Consider the following 22,751-nt stretch of genomic DNA (forward strand, 5'->3'; position numbering starts at 1 on the left):
GGACCTCATCACCTACACTCCCTTCCTGGCTGACTTTTGTTTGAGCTCTGCCAGTGGGGGCATCAGCATGATATCGGAGGGAAGGAAAAGAGATTGGGGATCCTCCACTTGCTCTCTGGGATCACATCTCTGGCAGTGGTGTGTCACTGCTTGCTGGAAGGCCTCTCCTCCAAAGCTCTGCCGACACTGAGCTGCACTAATACTATTTTTTCCTGTTATTCCATCAGGCCTAGAGAAGTAAGTCTTCCTATTATTTCTAGTTCCTAGGTATCTCAGTTGCTTTTGTTGGTTCCCTTAATCTTGTTGAGACCATTTAAAAAAAGTCTCTTGGTTAAAGGCTTTTCATCGAAACCATCTGAGTGAGATTTGCTCCCCTCCAGGGCTCTGATGTACAGTCCATTTGGAAATATACCCAGAGAAGCAGATGCTAAGAACTCCATTTGTGGAGTGAATAGACATCACTATTGGGTTTGATCTGGATCTCTCATACTTGAGTTTAAGTCTCACATGCTTTTGTTTCTTCTCCAGTGGAGAGAAATACTGTGTTATTGCCATTCACTAGGTAACAAAGCTCTGTGGACATAGTAAACTCCTCATGTGGAGAGTTGATGAGAAGGAATCTCTTCACTGTAGCTCTGTTTTGCTCCTGTTTAATCAAAAAACTTTTCTTTTTCAGGCATGACAGTGACACATTTTCCCATTAAACCTGGGAAATTCACAGTATCTATTTATCCCAGTAGACACAAGTCTCTTATTCCTCTTGTTGTGTCTGGCAAGTACATGGATTAATTGCACACCCTCCGTAGAGGCTGAGCCATCACATTTAGCTGAGTGCACTAATAAAAGGATTATTATTTAACAGTTCAACCTTCATCAACTCACTTTTATCCCGCCTTCCTGAGTTGATGAACAAAATTAATGAGGATGCTGTGGCCATGCCTTACAGCTTCTGCTTGCCACCTTCTCAGCAAATTCCTTGCTTTTCTGTACTTCCCTCTCAACTTGTAAGTTACTTTCATTCTCCAAGTTGATGCAAAGATAGACTGTGACAATAGTTTGTGGGTGGCTGTCAGAATTGATGGTGGTTTGTGTGGGAAATGCATAGCTAGTTTAAGAGCTATGGTTAGGATTCCAGAGAGTCAACTTAAAAAAAATTCTCCCTCAGGGAAAGGTCAAGCCAAGTGTTTTAATTATGATGCTGTTATAATATATCTCATGCTTGGATGACCTGGGTTTGAAAGGTTGGAAAACTATGCAATATACTCCGGTCTAAAAAGGGCACAAAATAATGTGATCTTTGGTGGAGGGGAGAGGAGTCAGAATCTTGCAGAGAAGGCAGTGAGGTAAAGTGGAAAGCAGGAAGTGTTTAGTGACTACTCTGAACAAAATCATTAACCTCTTTTGGCCTAGTATCCTTACCTGTAAAATGATGTGCAACTGGAAGCTCTTTTTAGCTCTACCATTAATAATCACCCCATGAGGAATATATTGGAATTACTTGTTAGCCCTATTTTATGGAGAAGAAATTGGGACTCAGAGGGATTGAGAACATTGCCCAAGTCCACACAGCTAGGAAGTTGCACAGCCAGCAAAGTTATAGCCTGCCATAACTGACTCCAGACCTTGATTTCCTGACTTTGAGAACCTCTATTTACCTTGCACGCAACTGGAAAAAATTAAATTTTGCACCATTTTCTATCTGAGGACAGTCTGTCAGAGATCTTACGGGAATTGTTAAAGGCCACCCATCTCGTAAATGGGGGAGCTGGGACATGCCCATTGTCAAGCTATTATAATGTATGAAAACACTTAAGTGTCCATTAATAGATGAATGGGTGAAGAAAATGTGGTGTATATACACAGTGGAATGCTATTCACCCATAAAAAAGAATGAAATCTTGCCATTTGCAACAACACGGATGGACCTTGAGGGCTTTACTCTAAGTGAAATAAGTCAGACAGAAAAGACAAATACTGGGGCATCTGGGTGGCTCAGTTGGTTAAGCAACTGCCTTCGGCTCAGGTCATGATCCTGGAGTCCTGGGATCGAGTCCTGCATCGGGCTCCCTGCTCAGGGAGGAGCCTGCTTCTCCCTCTAACCCTCCCCCATCTCATGTACTCTCTCTCATTCTCGCTTTCTCAAATAAATAAATCTTAAAAAAAAAAAAAGACAAATACTGCATGATCTCATTTGTATGTGGAATTTAAAAAACAAAACAAAAACAAAGTTCTGATACGGGAAACAAGTTGGTGGTTGCCAGAGGTGGGGGATGAAGGTGGGAAAAATGGGTGAAGGGGGTCAAAAGATACAAACAAGTCATGAAAAGAAAAAAAGTCCAAGCTCTTAGCCATTGTGCTAGTTCTCCACTTAGATTATAGCCATCGCTGTCTCGAAGACATGTAGAGGATGAAGTCGAAGAGAATTCAGATTTATACCCAGTAAACTACCTAATTAGGATTATAGGAAACAGAGTTCAGTGGTCTTAAATTCTGAAATATATCTGGCTAACTAAGGGACAGGTGGCACTCAGGTCTCATTCTAGTACCAGCATAAAGCATAAGGAAAATGCTCATTTAAAAATTTTTAGTCCAAGTTCTGCCATAGCTTGAACATATATGCAAATTCCAAACACCAAGAGTGCACCATGTTAAGAGTTTATTATAATACAAACAAGTTCAAACACAATATGTTATCTAATTAAGAAAATATGAACATTTACTATTCTTCTATGGTAACATTCTATTCCATTCTTTGAACTGGAATAGACAACATTATAGTCTTTAATTCACTTTAGATAGGCCCCTCATGTTGGACCAGTAGGCACCAACTGTGCAAAATAATTTTCCACTTGCAGAATGTTTGCAAAATGGAAGTTCATACCTTCTCATGGTCTGTCTTTTATGGTTTGTCTGTCATGCTCCTCATTTCTTTCCCCATGAGACAGTTCAGTGCTTGAGCTGTCGAATAAAAAGCATGTACATGTGTAGGTAGCATCACTGCATGTCCAGCCAAGGACACAAATCACACAAGAGAGATGCTAGTTAACAGTCTTTCACAAAAAACCTGATATAAGGCAATTGCTTAAATGCCATCAACAGCAGCTGTTTACAAGACAGGCTTCAAAATTCAAGGCTCTGTTTCCAAAACTGGCCTGAAAGAAAAGGCTTAAAAGTTGTTTTTTTTTTAAGCCTTATCATTATTGTCCACAGTTATTACTATAAATGATAAATTAAAAGTCCATAGATTATCTGAAATAAAGTTTAGGACATATGTATCAACCTAACCCAGTGGGCACTCTTATGCATTTTAACCAGAAGACAACTCATTGAAATGCCTTCAAGAATCAGACCTCTTTTAAATATTATTTATCAAAATATAAAATATAGTCAGAAGGAAAAAAGATCACAATACTACTTGGTACAGCCTCTATTGGTACGAGAAGTAATAAATGAGTGTATGAGGAAAACATTCCAAATGCACACCCAGTTTTTTAAACTTTTTAAAATCAACAGTTTTTACATACAATAAAAAATGTGGAGCAGAGAGCACTGAGACCCACACACATATTTTCCATCTTGCATACATTCTTAAAGAGGAATTGCTTAATCATTATAGCTATTGCACTGTGACTCATCCACATATAGCTCAAATTAGCATTTTTTGAGCTATGTGTTTAAAAAATAAATAAATATATATATAAATATATATATATATATTCGGTGTAGGTAGCCTTTGGTCAATGTTCATTCATAAGGGGGTATGGTGGAATCGCATCATACACACATTTAATGAACACGACATGTTCAGACTACACGTGCTTGGCAAAAGAGAAACAGAAAGAAATGTAATTTAAAGGATGTAGAGGAGTCTGCCTACCATTCCACGGGATGCACATATGCCCTGGCGATAGTGTGACATAGGACATACTAACCTCCTTGTCCCTCAAACAATTTCCATGAACCTCTTCTAATGGGAGCATTTTGCTGTATCAGTGTGATCTTAATGTTCTCATTAAGATACATTAGAGTCATATAATATAGTCCCTAAGTGGACACCAACTTTGTCTTGTCCTTGATCTAGGTAATCTGTTCTATTGCTGGAGAAAAACTTCGCTGAGTTAGATTTTATAAGGGATAGAATGAGGTCTCCAACATGGCTCCTTCCTGATGACTTTGCAGAGGTAACTTTGGCTCTGCCAGATTTTTTTCTTTTGCACTGACTTAGAATCTAATCTTTGGGTAAGATGAGACTACTGCAGTCATTTAGAAGGAGTAGGAATTAGGATCATCAGGACTACTGTAACCTAAAATTATATTGAATTAGTATTGAGGGCATTGACTAAAGTTTAGGGCATGTGTTGCACAGTGGCCTTTTCTACCACACTCATTTATTGCAAATTCCCTTAAAAAGGGTAGACATGCCTTCCAATTTAGGACTAAAAATGTAGTAAGAATCCAACCTGAGGAACCAAGTGTTCCAGGAGGACTGTCTGCTTTTTGTTTGGTCACCAAAAATATCATACAATTCCAAAATCATTTTGGGAGATTTCTTCCAAAACAGGAAAAATACTGGGAACCTGGAAGAGAAATTTTTAAAAAGGCTAAGTAAGAGGAACTCCAGCATGGGTTTCCCTTTTAAAACACATCACAGGATACATAGAAGCCTACTATAATCAAGCATGTGTCTGCATGTGTGTGTGCACACATGAGTGGTAAATCCCAGGGAAGCCCCTATTAATTCCATTGTAGAGCTGTTCTTGCCTTGGACAGGCAAAGGGAGAACAAATAGATTCATATTTTATCATTTTGCAAAAGATCTGGATTAAATAGCTTCACTGAAAGCTGGAACCACCCTAATGAGCCATATGCATCAAAGGGCAGACTAGCAAACAATATGGGCACCTTTCCATGTCAATTATATCTGCCTTTGTGGCTGAATAGCAATGCCAGCTAGACTGTGGGGCAGAGTGGAGAATGCCTCCCTTCACACCTGGAGAGCTACAGTTCCTGACCCTTAAAAATTAAATCCTGTTTGGAAGTCACTTCAAATAAAACAATTTGGTGAGGGCTTCAGCAAGCAAGGAGGCAGGGTTGGCAACTCTACACGTAAAGGGCTTCTCCAGGAAGCTTGAGTAGTACCGCAATAAGAAAGCTCTTGAGTAAAGGGATCATACACAGCTGACACAAGGATGGATCAAAACAATGGCAAGAGTGGGCTTATTTTTTTGTTTTTCTGGGCTCAAGAGATCCTCCTTTCCCCCCACCAGGCGGGGTCTTTATTTTGGAGGAGATAGGTAAAATCTATACATAATGGCGAATAGAAAGACTGCATTTTAGACCCAGGTCTGAGGGTCGTAGTTATGTTGATTTGGAGCCTTTCCAAAGAAGCTCTGGCCAGAGTTTGGATGGGATTAATACTCCCTTGTCCCCACAGTGTCATTCTGTAGTTTAGGGTTCCAGGGATACTTCAAGACCACAACCTTCTCTAAGACAAAGGGCACCTTCGAAAAATCCCAAATTGGTCAGCTTTGTTAGCTGCTGGGGATGGCACAGGGAAGTGATGGTTGACCTCAGCTCTTGGAAGAAGAGTGTGGAATCAGCTACCTGCTACCGTGGCTTGGTGTGTCACATAAATGAGCGGTTCCCAATGGCTGTAGATGGTGCCAAGGCGCAAAGTCATGGACTGTTTATTATGTGTCCTCACTGGCCACAGGATGAAGACACAATCTCCAAAGGTATCTTCAAACTGGTAGGAACTTTTGCTGTCAAGTCACATTGTGAAAATGAATGCATAAATGAAAACAAGACTGATGCTTTTCTTTCTTCTCTTCCATCTTTTCTCATCTACCAGTCTGAGAATTGCTCAGTCCGTGGAGACAGGAAATCAGATTAGCACTCTTAAGTGGGCTACCCTCCCATCTGGGAAATAGATTAGACAGAGGCACTAGGTGCCAAGCCTATGGGGTCATGGGGATACTTTTATAGGTTTTCCATTTTTGTCATACTGGTACACCAGCATCTTGATACAGTGGGAGTTGGCCGGCGAGATCCAGGGGCTACTTGTTATGGAAAAGTTATGGTTGGTGTAAAACTGTACAGGTTGCTTCTGGCACTTGAAGAAGGCCTTGAGCGTGGCAGCCGCCATTGTGCGGAATCTCTTGCTGATGAAGCAGTAGAGGAAGAAGTTGATGGCTGTGTTCAGAAGGGCCAGCATGTTGGAAATGTCGGACATGATGTGCACCAGCCAGCGGTTTTGGATGGGCGCCCCATAGAGGTGGTAGAGAATCATGATGATGCGGGGGGCCCAGAGTGTGGCAAAGATGGAGGTAATGGTGAACAAGATGGCAGTGGTTTTCCCTGTAGAGTAGCCACGCAGGCGAAAATTGCTTTTCCTCCTAAGCTTGTACACAATGATTGAGTTCAAGATGAAGAAGATAGAGCAGGGCACCAAGTACACAGTGAAGCAGTGAATCCAGATAAGGACGTGATGCATGGAGGTGCTGATGTAGTCTTCAGTCCAGATGTTGGGCCACCAGTAGTAGGGGATGCTGGTCAGGAAGCAGGTGATGTAAACACTTATGATGACTTTCCTGGTGCGGGCTGGGTAGGAGACCGTGTGGTACTTGAGTGGGTGGCAGACGGCTATATAACGGTCAATGGTTAATGGAACAGTAATCCAAATGGAGGTGTGGATGGATGAGAATTCCAGCACTTCTATGATCTTATTGGCCACCTGAGGCAACTGCATGTTCAAGATGAAATCTTCCAACAGGAAGTCCACAAACACAATGAAAAAGAGGACCAAGATATCAGCAGCAGCAAGTGCCAAGAGATAGTTGTAGGAGGACTTCTGCCTTCTAGCTACCAGCTGAGAGAGGATGATCACTGTCAGGATATTTGCTGTGGAGAGAAGAGAATCTGGTTTATCTCTGGAATGAGATGACTTTATTGGCTACTTTGGGGCCATAGGCATACATTTATGGGTACTCTCATGGCAGCCAAAGGGACCGAACCAATGCTTTTGAGGAACAATCTCTGCACTACAAATTGTATCTCATACAGCCATCTGGATACTATTTTGACAAAATTCTGTGCTCATATTGTAGTTTATTTATTCCTCACACAATCATTGGAGGTGGTGCTGCCATTGTCCTCACTTCAGAAATGAAACTGGGGCACAGAGGGCTTAAGGAACTCAGAGTCACACACTTAGTAAGTGCTGGTGACAGGAACCAAACCTAGATCCCTTAATTCCAAATCCCATGCTCTTTCTTTTGTCCAAGTGCATGCAGGAAAATACGGGGTGGGACGGCTTTCCCTCCTTCATGTGTTCAGGAAGGAGACTGACCTCTTAAGAACCTTTTTGCAACCTGGATTTTAGGACCTTTCCATTTTACATAGATTTAGTATTGAAAGCGTGGAGAAGATCATGGCCTTCAGATTAGTTTAAAGATAAATTCTATATATTTTTAGAGTAGGTGCAGATGGTCCCTGATTTATGATGGTTCGACTTAACGATTTTCTGATTTTACTATGGTACAAAAGCTGTAGGCATTCAGTAGAAACTGTACTTGGGATTTTGAATTTGGATCTTTTCCCAGGCTGGCGATATGCGTTACGATACTCTCTTGTTATGCTGGGCAACAGCAGCAAGCCAGAGCTCCCAGTCAGTCACGTGATCACAAGCACTTAAAACTGACACAACTTACAGCCGTCTGTACCTGTACGACCATCCTGTTTTTCACTTTCAGTACAGCATTCAATAAATTACATGAGACACTCAACACTTTATTATAAAATAGGTTTTGTGTTAGATGATTTTTCCCAACTGTAGGCTAATATAAGTGTTCTGAGCATGTTTAAGGTAGGCTAGGCTAAACTATGATGTTCGGTAGGTTAGGTGTATTAAGTGCATTTTCAACTTATGATGGGTTTATCAGGATGTAACCCCATCATAGATCGAGGAAGAGTTGTAGTCCACAATATGGTACATTGTTAAAAATAATAGCAGAGAGAAGTAAATTTCCCTTCTTGTTGTTCAACCCCCCAAGTACCCCTCCCACAGGGCCATCACAGTAATAAATAGTTTGTCTTTGTACATGTCTATATAATGCATGTATATAGTTTTTTAATAAACAGTAGCAATTATTTTTTGGGGGTCCAGTTTGTTTTGACAATGTGTGCATATAATTTCTTTCTTTCTTTTTTTTAAGTTTTTATTTATTTAAGTAATCTATATACCCAGTGTGTACTCATGACTCTGTTCAAGAGTCACACGCTCTTCAGACTGAGCCAGCCAAGCGCCCCTGAAAATGCATGTATCTAATTTCTGATCAATTTTAAAAACAAATGTCTCTCTGAATTAGACACATCTGGAAAGTCTTTAGAGACTCATTCTTTTTTTTTTTTTAAGATTTTATTTAGTTATTTGACAGAGAGAGACACAGTGAGAGAGGGAACACGAGCAGGTGGAGAGCGAGAGGGAGAAGCAGGCTTCCCCCCGAGCAGGGAGCCCGATGTGGGGCTCGATCCCAGGACCCTGGGATCATGACCTGAGCTGAAGGCAGACGCTTAACGACTGAGCCACCCAGGCGCCCCATTAGGGACTCATTCTAAAATGATATTCTGATGGGTAATATCTAGAAGTCATTCTGCACATTTAATCTCATTCATTTTCAGTCAACACTGTTAATCCTATTTTGCAAAATTCTCAGAGAATTTATGTCCCTTTTCTGAAGTCCAGTGACAGAGCTGGCATCTAGATCTCCCTTTCTCAATTTCACCTTTTAAAATATTATACAAAAAAAAATATTATACAATAGTTCATTTATAAAATTGTCTTGTAACATACACATCCTGGGACACTCATCACTCAGATTAAACAAATTTTAACATTTTGCCATATTTGCTTCAGTTATTTTTTAATTTAATTTAATTTTTTGAGAGAGAGAGCATGAGCGGGGGTGAGGGGGTGGAGGGAGGGCGGAGGGAGAAGGAGAGAGAGAATCTTAAGCAGGCTCCAGGGCAGAGCCTGATGCAGGGCTTGATCTCATGACCCTGAGATCATGACAAAATCAAGAGTCAGATGCTTAACCAACTGAGCCACACAGGTGCCATCTTTTCACTCTCTTAGTAGTGTCCTATGTTGTAAAATTTTAAAAATTTGATGAGGAACATTTTAGCTATTTTTTTTTTTAAAGAACTGACAATATAGATACAACTGAAGTCCTCTTTGAAATTGCCCCAAGCCCATTCTTTCTCCTCCCTCCTCCTTTCTTTCCCTAGAGGCAACCACTGTGCTGTAATCTTCAGGGCCCCATTTGCATCCCCTTACTTTATAGTGAACTGTCCATTCTACATCCTGCTTTTTCCACTCAGCATTATGTTTTTGAGACCTATTTTGTTGGTATATGTAGCTCTCATTCACTCAGTTTAATGACTATATAGCATTCCATTGTATAAACTTACTATAATTTATCTTCATATATACATACATAGAGATATATCTATATGTATATACACGTCTCTATATATTTCTATATACACGCTTATTATATAGACACATATACACACATATATATGTCTATATGTATATATACACATTGGGTAGATGTGTGTGTGTGTGTCTGTGTGTGTGTGTATAAAACAATGTACATTTAGATTGGTTCCAAGGTTTTGCTATTAAAAACTGCTGTAGTTGGGTGCCTGGGTGGCTCAGTTGGTTAAGCGACTGCCTTCGGCTCAGGTCATGATCCTGGAGTCCCGGGATCGAGTCCCACATCGGCCTCCCTGCTCGGCAGGGAGTCTGCTTCTCCCTCTGACCCTCTTCCTTCTCGTGCTCGCTCTTTCTCATTCTCTCTCTCAAATAAAATCTTAAAAAAAAAAAAACTGCTATAGTTAACAACTTGATAGGACTCTCCATGAGAAGTATTTATATGTGAGAATTTCTCTTGGGTAGTATGTATGTAGAAGTACATGTATTATGTTCTAGAGTATGTGCATCTTTATCTTTACCAGATTCAGCTGAATTGCTCTATAAAGTGATTTTACTAATTTACACTCCCAGCAGCAGAGTATGAGATCCCAGTTGCTCCGTATCCTCTCAGTATTTGCTACTGTCAGTTTTTTTGTTTTTGTTTTATGTCTGTGCTTTTCTTGCTCTTGTTCAAGGCACTTTGAAATAACATTTTGAAGTGGTGGAAATTTAAGGTACTGATTATATAAATTAGCCAGGATGCAAACCTGGGACCAACACCCATGCTCTAAACCACTCTACAATATTGGTAATTCAAGTAGGGGTGGGGGTACCATGCAGGTATATTACACTGTATGCAAAAGAGAAAAATAATGAGTGAATTCTACTTTAAGTCACTCTTAAGAAAAGACGTCCCATTAAAGCAAAGTTCTTTGTATTTGTAAACCTGAAATTTCAAAAGTTTATTCATGCATTCAGCATTGTTTTTATGCATTGACTGTGAGCTATGCCCTGGGAGGGGATGTTGAACAAAATAGACATGGATGGTCTTGCCTTCATGGAGCTTATTTTAGGCAAGAAAAATGTCAGCTGAAGAGCCACAGCAGAAAATGTATAATTGAAAGCTGTAAGTGTTATTAGTGGTCAATAAAAGCTTTGTTGAGGAAATGATGTTCAAGGTGAAATTTGGAGAACCGGTAGAAAGTAAGTAGGTAAAAAGGGTGGGAGTAAAAAAGTGTGTTTCAGGCAAGGGAAACAGCATATGCAAAGGCCCTGAAGTGAGAAAAGCATGAAGAGTTGGGTTTATAAGGAATGCTTATATTGATTTTCTACTTGCTCTCCCTATACTTTTGCATTTATAGCTCTCTTTTACTAAAGTCTTGCTGTGTTCTGTTGAAAAGTATTCCAAAATGTTTTATTCATTTAGAAATCTTTTCAAAAAGTATTTAGCATTTACCTTCTGTGTGCTCATGTAGAAACAAATTGGTATTACACACATTTAGAATCTCCACTCAAAGTATAGAAAAACACACAAGTAGCTAAGTATTAAAGAGATAAACGAGAACACACATAGTGATACAAGAGGGGCTGGTGAACAGATATAGAATGAAGGGTAAAGGATTTGGAAGAGAGTGTGGGTCAAAAGTGTGGCTACTTTGATCTAATCATATACAGAGCTTCATAAATAGAAGCTGTGAAATCAGGTGTGATGCTTACCCATCAAAGCCAAAAGCATCAGGACTCAGGATTAAGTGTGTGGAGTCTGGTGCTGGGCTGCTGGGGTTTCACCCTAGTTCTACTACTTCCTGCCTTTTTGGCTTTGGGCAGATTTATTCGATCTCTCTGCCCTTCAGTTTTCTTCTTTATAAAATGGGTTAATAAGAATATCTGCCTCAGAGGGTTGTTTTGAGAATCAAGTGGGATAATTTTTATAAAGTGGTTAGAACAATGCCTGGCATGTGGTAAGTTCTCAATGAATGTTAGCTATTGACTGAGGGTCCACTCATTCAGCAAATGTTAACAGAGCATTTACTATGTGCCAGGCACTGTATGATGTGCTGGAGATGCAAGGATTAACAAAATGTACAAGTTCCCTTTTATCATGGGGCTTATTGTGTGGTGGGAGAGACAGACAATAAGCAAATATAAAAATGTACAAGAGAATTTCAGACAGTGATAGTATCCAGAATAAAACCCAGGGATGAGACAAATTGATGGGAGATTATTTTTTAGATTGGAAAGTGACATTTGAGTTCAGTTAAGGATGAGGAGAAGGGATCTGCCATGAAAAGATCTGTGGGAAAAGAATTCTAGGCTGTGGGGGTCCTGAGGTGGGAGTAAGCATAGTATTCATGGAACAGGAAAAAGGCTTCTTATCAGTCCTATTATCATCCCCATTTTATAGATGAGGAAACTGAGGATTAGATTTTTAGGTAATTTGCCCAAAGCCACATACTGAGTAAGTTGGGGAGCCAGAGGTGACTGTAGTTCTGACGTTATGGTATTTCAAGTTCTGCGTTGTTTATTTTTGGTCATAGGAAAGACTTCTTAGCTGGAGGAAAGTGATTCCTGTTTCCTTGGTTGCCTCTGACTTAGAAAAGTACTGTCATTTCTCCCTCATGTCCCTGCTGTACCCGCCAGCCTGTAAGGAGGCAGGAATGGATAAATGCTGGATATATTCTTCAGGGAATGACTCTTCACCACTGTCTCTTACTTCCCAGTTGAATGCTATTTGAAGTGTGGTGCTAAAAATTCTCTATATCCAAACTCTTTAAAAAAAAATATTTCAGCCCCATCTAATTAATGCTTTAAGTCAGGCAAGTCATCATCTCCAAATGAAATTGCTGGTATTCATATTTGACATTTTCTTAAGTTTCTAGTAATTGCCTCGCTTGAGAAACTAACGTGCAGACACTAAACTAACCCATTGCTTTTGTACAGTTAGATTTGCCCCCAAGGCAACATCAGGCACACTTAGGAGGTCCTTGGGATGAGAGAACATGTGTGTGGAGCCACACAGACCTAGAGGGGAATGGAACGATGCCTGTATATTGATTTTCTGAAAAAGAAATGAGAAGGTAGAGTTAGGTTTGACATTTGCTATAATTACCTACATCAAAAATCCCTTCATTTCCACCCAGGCGCGTTTTCCCCCAAAGAAAAGGAGTGGTGTTGACAGGGTCTGTGTGTATTTATAATGGGTGAAAAAAACAAAGAAACCCAAGTCTTCATCGTCTGAAATTCTTTTTCTCAGCTTTTCTCTCAAACTAACTGGCCCAAGTCTCTGTTATTGTGGAAACTCAAGCAAGCCCCAGTGAACTTCACAATCAAAAATGTCAATGCTTCTAAAAAGCAAATCCTTTCTGTCAGTGGTGTCAGTGGACAGGTTTAAGCTCCTGGGTAATAGAAAGCCCATGTTTTGTGATTGCAAAGCTTCTTGGTTATATTCTTGGGGGAATTCATTTCCTGTAATTTGCAGCTTACTATGCTCAAACTTGAGAGGATTTGGGGAGTGGCTGAAAGAACAACACAGGTTTGGCTGTCAGACCCTACCACCGAACCATCTACTGTACAGAGGGAAAGGCTCAAGGTTTTCCAGAGTTATTTTCTATGTCTGTGAGGACTATAAGGTCCCTGCAAGTTCCTTGGAAGAAGTAGCTGGAACAGAGCACTGACTGAGAGTTCTGAGTTTATCTCTCTTAGTTCTGCTATATTTCCTTTTTTTTTGTCTTTGAAAATTAGTTTTTTGGGGGGCGCCTGGGTGGCTCAGTTGGTTAAGTGTCTGCCTTCAGCTCAGGTCATGATCCTGGGGTCCTGAGATCCAGCTCCACATTGGGCTCCCTATTCAGTGGGGAGCCTGCGTCTCCCTCTCCCTCTGCCCCCCCATGCTCTCTCTCTTGCTATCTCTGTCTCTCTCGCAAATAAATACATAACATCTTAAAAAAAAGAAAATTATTTTTTCAATTACAAAAGTAAAATACTTATAAAAAATTAAACATATCAGCATGTAATTATATTATTATTAGCTCACTTTTATTGAGCATTTACTTCTAAGTATCTTATACACAATACCTCATTTAATCTTCACAGCCACCTATGATGTTGGAACTATGATTTGAGAGCATTGAGGCTCAGAGAGGTTAAGTAACTTGTTTGAGGTCACACAGCAAACAAGTGGTGAGCCAGGACAGTAAACCAGGCTTTTTGCCTCCTGGGTTTATATATTTAACTACTACATTACACATCAGAAAGTAAAAGTCTGCCCAAATCCCATTTTCCAAAGATACTATAGTATCTAGTCTCATAGATGGCCCTTAATGAACCACACCGCTGAGTATTCATGCCTTTGGGTAGTCTCCTCCCCTTGAATTGGAGCTGGTCCTGTGATTTACTTCTGACCAATAGACTATGGCAGGAGTGATCCTATATGACCAGGTCATAAGTGGGCCTTCTGAATATGTGCTTTTGGGATGTTCCATCTTGGAACCCAGCTATGAGAAGCCTAATCACATGGAAATGAGTAAGACTAGGTAGGGAGAGATAGGTAGGGGGCTATGTGATCAGGCTCACAGAAATCCCAAAAATGTGGAGGTGTGGGGAAACCATAGATAAGGGGACAAATGGGACCACCCTGTCCTATGTGTGTGGGGTGGAGGACCACCCTGCCCTCGGTGTGTGGGGTGGAGGACCACCCTGCCCTCGGTGTGTGGGGTGGGTCGTGTGGGGTGGGTGTCTTTAAGATAATCACCTGTGACCAACAAAGAATAACCAGACCCTAAAAATGAAGTAAGCTGTTGAAGGTGTTATCACTAGTCCTTGCTCAATGGTAATATCAGTAGAAATGTTAAAAGGATTTAAATTTCCCAGTTAGCTTTCTATAAAAGACAAACCCTAAAGGCCCTTGTTGGCAAACCTGTTGGGACCCCTCTCACTCTTGAGAGCTTTTTCTGTATCTTCACTTAATAAACGTCTATCGCTTTACTCATTCTCTCTTCCGCGAGATTCATTCTTCAACTCCATGAGACAAGAACCTAGCTCTCCCCGATCAGAAAGGCCATGTGCAGGACCCTGGTTGAAAGCCCTAGGTGATCTCATAGCCGAATCCAACATCAATCACTCATGTGAGTGAGCCATCTTTGATGTCTAGCTCAGTGGAACCCCCAAAGTGACTGCAGTTATTATAAATTATAAATATAATTAGTAATAATGGTTACTGCCACACAGTGAGATCATACAATAAAACTGTTGTGCAAGTTGACTTAGAAATAAATCATGAATTTTTTCTCCTATCTCAGTAATACTCATGAAATATTAACCAATGGCTGGACATTATTTATTTTATCTTATTTTTTAGCCACTACAGAACTTCCTTAGGCATCTTTTTATGTTCCTGTGGAATAAATTCTCAAAGGTAGAAATGCTGGTTTAAACGATAATACATTTTTTCTCTCTTCCTCCCTCTCTCCCTCTTTTTCCTAAAGGCAGCTAAGAAAGTTTGCAAAAAGGAAAAGAACTCAAGTTGAAGCTACAGAAGGATTTAGGTTAGATACCAAGAAGAACTTTTTGCTTGTAATGGCAGTTATGTGAACAGGAGCAGGCCTTGACACCACAGTTGCTCTGTTCATGAAGGTCTTTGGAAAAGGACAGAGAATTTCTTTTTTTTAAAAAATTTTTTATTGTTATGTTAATCACCATACATTACATCATTAGTTTTTGATGTAGTGTTCCATGATTCATTGTTTGTGCATAACACCCAGTGCTCCATGCAGAACGTGCCCCCTTGAATACCCATCACCAGGCTAACCCATCCCCCCACCCCCCTCCCCCCTCCCCTCTAGAACCCTCAGTTTGTTTTTCAGAGTCCATCATCTCTCATGGTTCGTCTCCCTCTCCGACTTACTCCCCTTCATTCAGGACAGAGAATTTCTTATCTGGGCTGATTAAATTCCTGAGGTTCCCTTCTGCAAACACTCTTTCTCTGCATCCTAAACTATGTTCTTGTGAATTTCACCCCTTTCAGCCACCATCCCGGGTAACTTAAATGCATCTCTCCTTCTTACGGTTGCCTGTCTTTTGAGCTAGAAGCCTCAGCCCTCATGCCCTGTAGAAGTACAAGGACCCCTAACATGGTAAGCAATTCCAGTGGTGTTATTTTAGCGGTTCCTTGGAGGTGCCCAAAGGACAGATTTCTAGGAGAAGCAATGTTTAAGCCTTCCAGGCAAGAAGTTAGCACTGCCCTTGTTTAGACCAGCACGGGAGTGAGTGCAGACTGAATTGTGTGATGGGCATTGCCTCTTGGAAGTTATTATCTTCCTCACTGTTACCTGTCCCGTTTTGGATCTTGGGGCGGGGGGGGGGGAGGGGGCAGAGGAAGAGGAAGTAAAGCATGATGCTGACAAGAATTGATGTTCAGTCTTTTTGGCCTTTGTGGATGATACTAGAAGGTCTTCCAGGAGGTTCTGCCCTGAGGACTCCTAGGAGGGGAGCAGGGAAGGATTTCCCTGAGGGCAGCTTTCCCACCTTGTGTTTCCAACCTCAGGTACGACTAGCAGGCCAGTGGCCATCCTTGTTTCCTCATTGTTCCACTTGCCCCAGGGCAGAAGCTTGGGCATGGAATGTCTTTCCTGCATTTGGTTATCAGGGGCACAAAACTGAGTGTGGACTACTGAGGTGGAGGCTGGGTATTGTCTCCCCACACCATGGGATAGGCAGTCCCTCCAGATTCCTGGGAGGGCTCTGAAAATCGCTCCCCCCTTTTTGTCCTTTGCAGGCTGAACCTCACCCAAAATATCCAGATACATAAGAACCTATCCTAGTTGGAAGAGGTTGGGAAGTGTAGTGGTTAATCTCTATGAGCCTCAATTCCTACATCTGAAATGGGCATCATAATAAATATACCCTCATGTGTTGTTATAAAGATATATAGAAATAAAGTGTGTGAAATGCTTAGCATAGTTTTTGACACACAGTGAGCACTCAGTTAATGTTACCTCTTGTTACTTATTACACCTGGCCAGTGCAATTCAGCAGACAGTTACTGATCTAGAGGCCAAGACCCTGTGTTGGAGGTAGAGATGAGTCAGAGAGAGTCTGAGCTCTCCAGGAACCCAGAAAAGATTCTAGTTTCCCTCCATGGATCGTTCCAGGCACTAACAACCCTGTCACCCTATCTGAAATACTTCATTGCCTTTAACCTAATCCCTCCAGCTTCAGCTCTATTCCATCCGCTACCCCCCTCCCCCACTTTGTTTCTCCGCTTGGTGGAGAAGAACGTTGGCCTTTACCTAACTAAGGCCCTTAAGAGCCATTATTACAGGATGACTCTGTTGTCTCTTGCTTTCTCTGAAATAGCCTTTGTTCTTCTAAAATTTTAGTTTTTATTTTGATAGCTCTTTAATTTTCCTTGTAGTTTTACTGTCACGTTCTTTTGTTATTTTTCTTGTGGAGACCCCTCTTTGTCACTACCTTTAGCACTGGAGTGGATTCTTTTCAAAGCTGGGGGCAGTATTTCCTCTCTTTCTGGGTCTCATGCAAAGGGTGATTGCACAGCCTGAGTTAGGAATGGTAAAACACGGTTCAGCTTCAATTGATTGGTAGTGGCTGTTGTGTGCCCTATTGAAAGGGATTCTAAAGCCATGCCTGGGCTTAGCAGTGCTGGCATGGATTAGTGATATCTGCCATGGTGGAACAAATGCTATGGATTTGCCTCGAGGGTCTTGGGCCCTGGATATGTGGTGCAGCCTTTTTTTTTTTTTTTTAAAGATTTATCTATTTTTGAGAGTGAGAGAAAGAGTGACGTGAGTAGGGGGAGGGACAGAAGGAGAGAGAGAATCTCAAGCAGATTCTGTACTGAGCAGTTTAAGCACGGAGCCCGACGTGGGGCTCGATCTTGACGACCCTGAGATCATGACCTGAGCCCAAATCAAGAGCCAGCTATGTTAACCAGCTGAGCCACCCAGGTACCCCATATGTGGTGCAGTCTTACTGGTTTTCCCAGAACCTAACAAAGCAGTGGTTTCCATTGTAGACCAGAATGAGTTGAGACCTAGTAAGGCTGCCCACTGCAGATGAATAGTCAGCAAGAGCTAAGATGGTTGCCAGGGCAGTCTGACTCAAGGCAGTTCGGAAAAGTGAATTCAGGTATCTGGCTGGTCATCACATTCATCTGGGCCAATTGGTTGTCCTACTCTTGACTGAAAAATTGCTTTTGCCTTTTTGACCAGGAGCAGTGTCTTTGGGTAACCATGACAACTGCTAAATCTCAAGTTGGCCAATAGACTCAAAAAAGTTTCCAAACCATACTTCTTAGTGCCAAAGTTCATTTTCTTATGACTGCCATGCATTGAGCACCTACTGTAAGCCTGGTGGCTCTGTAGAGAGGAGGTGATTTTTTGTGATTCACTGATGAATAGTTTTACTTTAAAAAAATTATGTGTTTAGTTTAAACAGTATTAGAGGAATGTTTAGGGTAGTGATAAACACCTGCTTATAAAATAAGTTCAGTTTATTAAAAAATGACTTGATTTAAAGAAAACTATAAAGGGATAACAGTGTAAGGAGAAGGTAGGCTGTGGTCTCCATTTTACAAACAAGGAAACTGATAAAGAGATGGTTAGTCATCTGCTCAAGATGGCTGGTAAGTTCAAAAAGTATTTTGAAAGCACTCAGTGGTACCATCCTGGGTCAAGTTTCATACCAAGTGATGGATGTAGCTGTGTTTTCTGAGCTCTAGGGTTTGTCACAGAGACAGATGGGGGCAGGGCTTGAGCTGTCTCTCTAACAAACATATGGCACAAGAGTTACCGGAAAGGACAGGCACCTTAAAATCACAGGCGTGTATTTTGGAGTATGGAGGAGCTGGGTTAGCACCCACATCTGCTCCTTTCTAGCTGGCACTCTTGGGCAAGTAACACCAGGAGCTTCAGCTCCCTCCTCAGTAAAGTAGAGGTAAGAGTGATGTCTGGTTTGGAGGGTTGTTGGGGGATCAGAAGAGGTCACATGAATAAAGCTCTTAGCACAGAGCCTGGCACAGGCAGAGCACAAAGAGAGTGGCCCTGGTTAGTATGTGTGAGTGTGATGACCAGTCCTGCGAAGGTGATGAACTGAATTAGGCAAAGGCCTGATGACGTGGAAGAAGAAGCACAGGCAAGTCTAGGCAGGGGATTCTCCCGGTCTATTTCTGGAGGACGGGAGAACTGGCTCTAGAAAAGACCTCTGACTCACTTATACTCTGTCAATGAAAGCGTCCCTAACACTGTTGTCTGATATACATGTGAAAGTTGTTAATGTAGACTAGAGCCTAAAAGTTCTCATTACAAGGGAAAAAAAAAAAATCCTTTTTTTTTTTGGCTTTCTCATTCTGTTTGAGGTGATGGATGCTAAGTAAGCTTATTGTGGCTATGATTTCATTAATATATGTAAGTGAAACCCTTAATGCTCCACTCCTTAAATTTACACAGCCATGTAGGTCAATTATATCTTAATAAGACTGGGGAAAATGGTGACCTAGGCATCCCAGTTTTGTTAGGAGATACCTCAGGCTTCCCTCAGGTTCTGACATAGACCCCTCCCTGTGTGCCCAAGGAAAAGCCACTTCCTTTCTCAGGGCCTCAGTTTCCAGATCTGCAAAATGAGCCCATTACCAGTAAGGCAATAATAACAAAATAGTATCATAGCTCACATCTAGTGAAGGTGAGTGGTGGTTTAAGAGCCACGCAAGACAAGGAAGGGCTCTCTAGGGAGAGGGAGCTGCATGTGCCAAGGCAAAGAGGCATGAGAGAGGAAGATCCACCACCATTTTCTCATTGCCCCTGACAGACATGAGTGCCTACTCTGTGTCAGGTCCTGAACCCCTTCTTTCATATTCATGAAGCAGTTTTTCAGGTCTGTAATATCAAACATCACCTAATACTATAATATCTAAAATTAAAGATATCACGTAGGTTTTATTAGAGCTGAGCACATTTATTAGTAACAGTTACCTTAATCAAGCATCTACCAGGTGCGGCTCACTTGTTAGAAGTTTTACTTGCATTAAATTGCATCCTCACACTACATTAGGAGATAAGTACTATTAATATCCCCATTAAAGGGACAAGAATACTAAGGCTCAGTGGGCTAAGAAACTGGCCCAGTCAGACATCAAGTGTATGCTGGACTCAGGATTCAAAAACAATTTATTAGACTTTAGAGCCCATTTGATACACGTGCTTGTCCAGATGCTTCTGTAATTAGCTCTAGTGAACTGACCATTATATAGAAATAGACCAGTTTGTTCTTTCTCTTTCTTTCCTTTTTTTTTTTTTTTTAACATAGTGTGTATCAGCTGGCACTCTCCATTGCCCTTTCCATTATTGAATGATGCTCCACACTGGCTAATTCTCCCTCGTATTTGTCCTGGGTGCTCAGTTTGGGCCCACATTGCCCATCCCCTGACTTCCTGCTGGTGACTGCCTTGCATACAGGATGCTCATTTGTTTGTGCTGTTTTGTGGACCCAGGGTAATGGTCAATGGGTGCCAGGGGACCTACAGGAAGTCAGAGGCTTCCGGACTCTTCATCTGGAGTTCACTGGGGTGTCAGAGGCTAATTGTGGCTCTGCTCGGGTTGTTGCTGTTTGATTAAACATCTTGTGCTAAGCACCATCCATCTGCCTCCCAATAGCTGCCAGGGGTAGGTATTTTTAGCTTCGGGCAAATAGCTTATCAATTGTGCATACAAAACGCAGTCAACACAAAGCCTTCATTTTCTGTTGCCTGTCTTCTTCCATGCAGCAAGGACAAAGGAAGAATTAAAGTTAGTCCTCACTTATTCATTCAACAAACATTCACTGAGCCGCCCACCATGAACTAGGTGCTGTGCCAGACATGGGAGATGCAGCAATGTGGAAACACACAAGTGGATAAAGTCCACACGGAGCTTACAAATCTATGTCGACCAAGTAGAATTCTGTTCTGCTCTCTACTAGCTCTGTGGCCTTGGGTATGTCACGCATTTCTCTGGGCCTTTTTGCATTAAAATAGCATGTGCTGGGCATGTGCTATGTGCCATTCCCAGGGCTGAGGCTGCTGATGAGGGGAGGTAGGTTTCTCCTCCCTAGCAAGAGAGTCAGAAGGGCAAAGAGGTTGCATGACCGAGCAGCAAGTGTGAATGAGGCTGGTCTAGGCATTTTCTCTGGCCCATGGAGAGAGAGCGGCAACAAGGCACACCACTGGGGCCAGGGAAGGCTGCACAGAGGCATGAAGGAGGAGACCAGGAAGACGGGCACTTCAACATCCAGGAATGGCATGAGCTAAGGAGGCAGGACTGTGGGTGGCACAGTCAAGAGCTAGGAACATAATAGATATAACAGATAAATTAAATAATTCTTCAGCCAATGATCCATGCTGTCTTTCTAGCCTGAAGGCTTCCCTTCTCAGGGGCTACTTCCTAGGGACAGCTGGTTGCCCTGAAGCTAAGGCTGTGTATAAACGGCAGCAATTAGTTGGCGACTTTGTACCTCCAGCTGCTTTCCAGTATTAGGTCTGTGTCAAGGGTCTCCAACTTAAAAAAAGGAAAGGCACTCCATGAGAGACGATGGACTCTGAAAAACAAACTGAGGGTTCTAGAGGGGAGGGGGGTGGGAGAATGGGTTAGCCTGGTGATGGGTATTAAGGAGGGCACGTATTGCATGGAGCACTGGGTGTTATACACAAACAACGAATCATGGAACACTACATCAAAAACTAATGATGTAATGTATGGTGATTAACATAACAAAAAATTAAAAAAGTATTATAATATAAAAAAGTGATTAAAAGAAAAGGAGAGGCAGTAACGTGGTATCAGGAAAAACCCAAATATTCACTAGTATATAGATTCCAGAGCGTGTTGCTATGATTAATCTACCTACATGCAGTTCCATTGCTATAAACACCAGTGGAGCTGACCACAACTGTAATGCCTGCCACTTTGACGATTTGAGAGGCATTTCAGGGGCTCCCAGAGTCATTCCAGAAAGACAAGGGCAAAGAGAACAGATTCTAGAGCCAGACCGCTAGAGTTCAAACTAGCTTCTGCCACTTTTTAGTTGTGCCATCCTGGGCAATTTACTTAACCTCTCTGTGCCTCAGTTTACTCATCTATGAGAAGAATGATGATACGACACCTATCACAGGCTTCTGTGAACATTGAATGAATAGGAAAAATGCCTAGAATAGTGCCCAGTACCATGCATGCTCTATAAATTTTACCATCATTACCGTTAGGTTAGAAATCTTGAAGGGTAGGAAGTATTACTACTTTGCTTATTGTTGCTAATATATTTCTAACCTCATATACGGTTTCTGGCATGCAGTAGCTGCTCAATAAATTTTCTGTTGCATGAATGACTACAGATATAGATTAACACAACATCATAGACATGCAGAAGTGCTGGTTAACAGTTTTGAATAGACTGGAAGATTACTAAGGGTTTACTGCAGAAAATGAGTCAGGCGATGCAGATCAATGGCAACTGGAAATTAATTTATAGTGTTCAGTATGAGAGAGATCTTTTTGAGACTGTCATTCTCCCCTGAAGAGGTTTTGTGCCAGAATCTTCCACGTGAATCCAGTTTACTTCAGCATAAATTTAGTGATGCCCAACTATGTGCCAAGCCTGGAATAGGCTCGTGGGAGTATAAGACCCATTCCTTGGGCTCAAGGTCCTCTGAACTTACTGAATAAATCATTTCAAGGCCCCATGGGGAATCATTTTAAACTTGCTGCTCTCCCATCAATGGCTGTATCTGAGGGTTTGAAAACTCAAATGGCAACAGGGCCAGGCAGGTAATATCAATTTGTGAAGTGGGCATGCAGGGGCCTTTTAATGAACTGGACAGTTCATGTCCCCTTCAAGAGGGTAGCCACTATTTAGTTCTACCTGGTGGTTTCCCATGAGGGAATGACAGCCATCTGTGGCCAGGTCTTCCAGTGTTTCAAGAGAGGCTTGCAAACAACACACACACACACACACACACACACACACACACACACAAAACAACACACACACACACACACACACACACACAGTGACCTGTGGGTAGTTGGTTTGAGGCCTCTGCTCTAGCCAAAATCCAGGGTCTTTGCATGACCAACCAGATACCTCACACCATCAGCTCCCTCTGCAACCCATGAAAATGCACCTTGCTCTTTATGAGCGGTTGCCTGAATGCACAGTACTCTTTTTTTTTCCTTCATAGCATTGCATGGGCTATTTCTTCTGCCTGGAATGCCTTCCCTGCCTACAGCTCTTAGGC

General features: G+C 41.8%; 1 protein-coding gene across 1 annotated transcript in view; it reads right to left on the reverse strand.

Annotated features, from left to right (window-relative positions):
- Positions 1–5,965: 5,965 nt before the first annotated feature.
- Positions 5,966–22,751, reverse strand: part of GPR139 (G protein-coupled receptor 139) — a 39,481-nt gene continuing 22,695 nt past the window's right edge. Inside the window, exon 2 of the mRNA XM_028091666.1 lies at positions 5,966–6,900. Within this exon, the coding sequence (XP_027947467.1) occupies positions 5,966–6,900 (935 nt within the window). The remainder of the gene's footprint in view (positions 6,901–22,751) is intronic.

The sequence above is a fragment of the Eumetopias jubatus genome, unplaced genomic scaffold (assembly GCF_037043125.1).
Source record: "Eumetopias jubatus isolate StellerSeaLion01/CBP00866 unplaced genomic scaffold, mEumJub1_p1.0 scaffold_12, whole genome shotgun sequence".
In the NCBI taxonomy this organism is placed as follows: Eukaryota; Metazoa; Chordata; class Mammalia; order Carnivora; family Otariidae; genus Eumetopias; species Eumetopias jubatus.